This window comes from Centrocercus urophasianus, unplaced genomic scaffold, assembly GCF_019232065.1.
Source record: "Centrocercus urophasianus isolate 14NV4802_14NV808 unplaced genomic scaffold, USGS_Curo_1.0 seq_708, whole genome shotgun sequence".
Classification (NCBI taxonomy): domain Eukaryota; kingdom Metazoa; phylum Chordata; class Aves; order Galliformes; family Phasianidae; genus Centrocercus; species Centrocercus urophasianus.
The window spans coordinates 1-895 of NW_024885320.1; the positions used below are offsets into that span (position 1 = coordinate 1).

General features: G+C 67.5%; 1 protein-coding gene across 1 annotated transcript; it reads right to left on the minus strand.

The window, feature by feature from the left end:
• Positions 1-55: 55 nt before the first annotated feature.
• LOC122170540 (pre-B-cell leukemia transcription factor-interacting protein 1-like) lies at positions 56-889 on the minus strand. The gene is made up of 2 exons (XM_042837479.1): positions 414-889; positions 56-295 (listed from the first exon to the last, which is right to left on the minus strand). Exons 1-2 carry the CDS (start codon positions 626-628, stop codon positions 238-240), a joined length of 273 nt encoding a protein of 90 aa, XP_042693413.1. The 5' UTR covers positions 629-889; the 3' UTR covers positions 56-237.
• Positions 890-895: the final 6 nt, after the last annotated feature.

The following is an 895-nucleotide window of genomic DNA, read 5'->3' on the forward strand; positions in this document are numbered from 1 at the left end:
CGACATCCCCCCCCCCCCCACCAGCCATTTTTCCCCCCCTCCCACCAGGCACAGCTCAGCCCAGCGGTGACTTTATTGCATCTACAGCAGTGCAGCAGCATCACACAGTGCATCAATCGGGGAGAGTGGGGGGGGAAGGAGAGGGGGGGGGGGGCTACACACAGCAGCCCTTGGACCCCCAAAACACAGCCCATGGCGGTGGTGGGAGGGGGTCAGCAGGGACCCCCCCTCATGGCTCTATCTGCCACCTCCGTGCTGCCTCCAGGATTTGCGGCCACGCTCCTTCCCAACAGAGCTGCAATAGAAAAGGGGGTTGAGGGGTGGACGTGGAGGAGGGGGGAGTCCTGGAGGAGGGGGGGGGGGGGGGTCCTGGAGGTGCGGGGGTCGCTTCTCCTTCCCCCCACCCCACTCACCCAGCATAGTGCTGCAGCACGAACTCCTCGAAGCCATCGGCTGCCTCCTCATCGCCGCGCTCGCGCCGCGCCACGTCCTCCAGCATCTCCTCCACCTCCTCCACGAAGTCCACGAAGCGCCGCCGGTCGTGGGCGAAAACCCCATCGGCCCCAAAGGCTCCATCCAACCGCTCTGCCACCCCCCTGAAATGCCCCCCCCAGCCCAGCCTCTCCATGAAGCCCTCCAGCAACTGCAGGAACTGCGACTTCTGCACGGGCTCCAGCGCAGCCCCCAGCGCCTCGCGGCCCTCTTTGTGAGCGCAGTCGGTCACCCCTGAGCAGCCCTGGGGGGCTCGGGAATGGCTGAGGGGGGGCAGCTCCCGGGGGCCACGGGACCACTTCCCCCCAGATTTGCCCTCTCTGTGCTCCCTGTGGGGCCGGGGCTCCTTGCCGTGATGCTCCTTGCCGTGGTGCTCCTTGCCGTGGTGCTCCTTGCCGTGGTG

What these genes read in the sequence shown, in the direction of transcription:
- LOC122170540 (XM_042837479.1), bottom strand. Translation starts at nt 628, where the DNA reads ATGGAGAGGCTGGGCTGGGGGGGGCATTTCAGGGGGGTGGCAGAGCGG. An exon ending in GTGCTGCAGCACTATGCTGG is followed by an intron (nt 296 to 413) that starts GTGAGTGGGGTG and finishes TTTCTATTGCAG; the next exon opens with CTCTGTTGGGAAGGAGCGTG.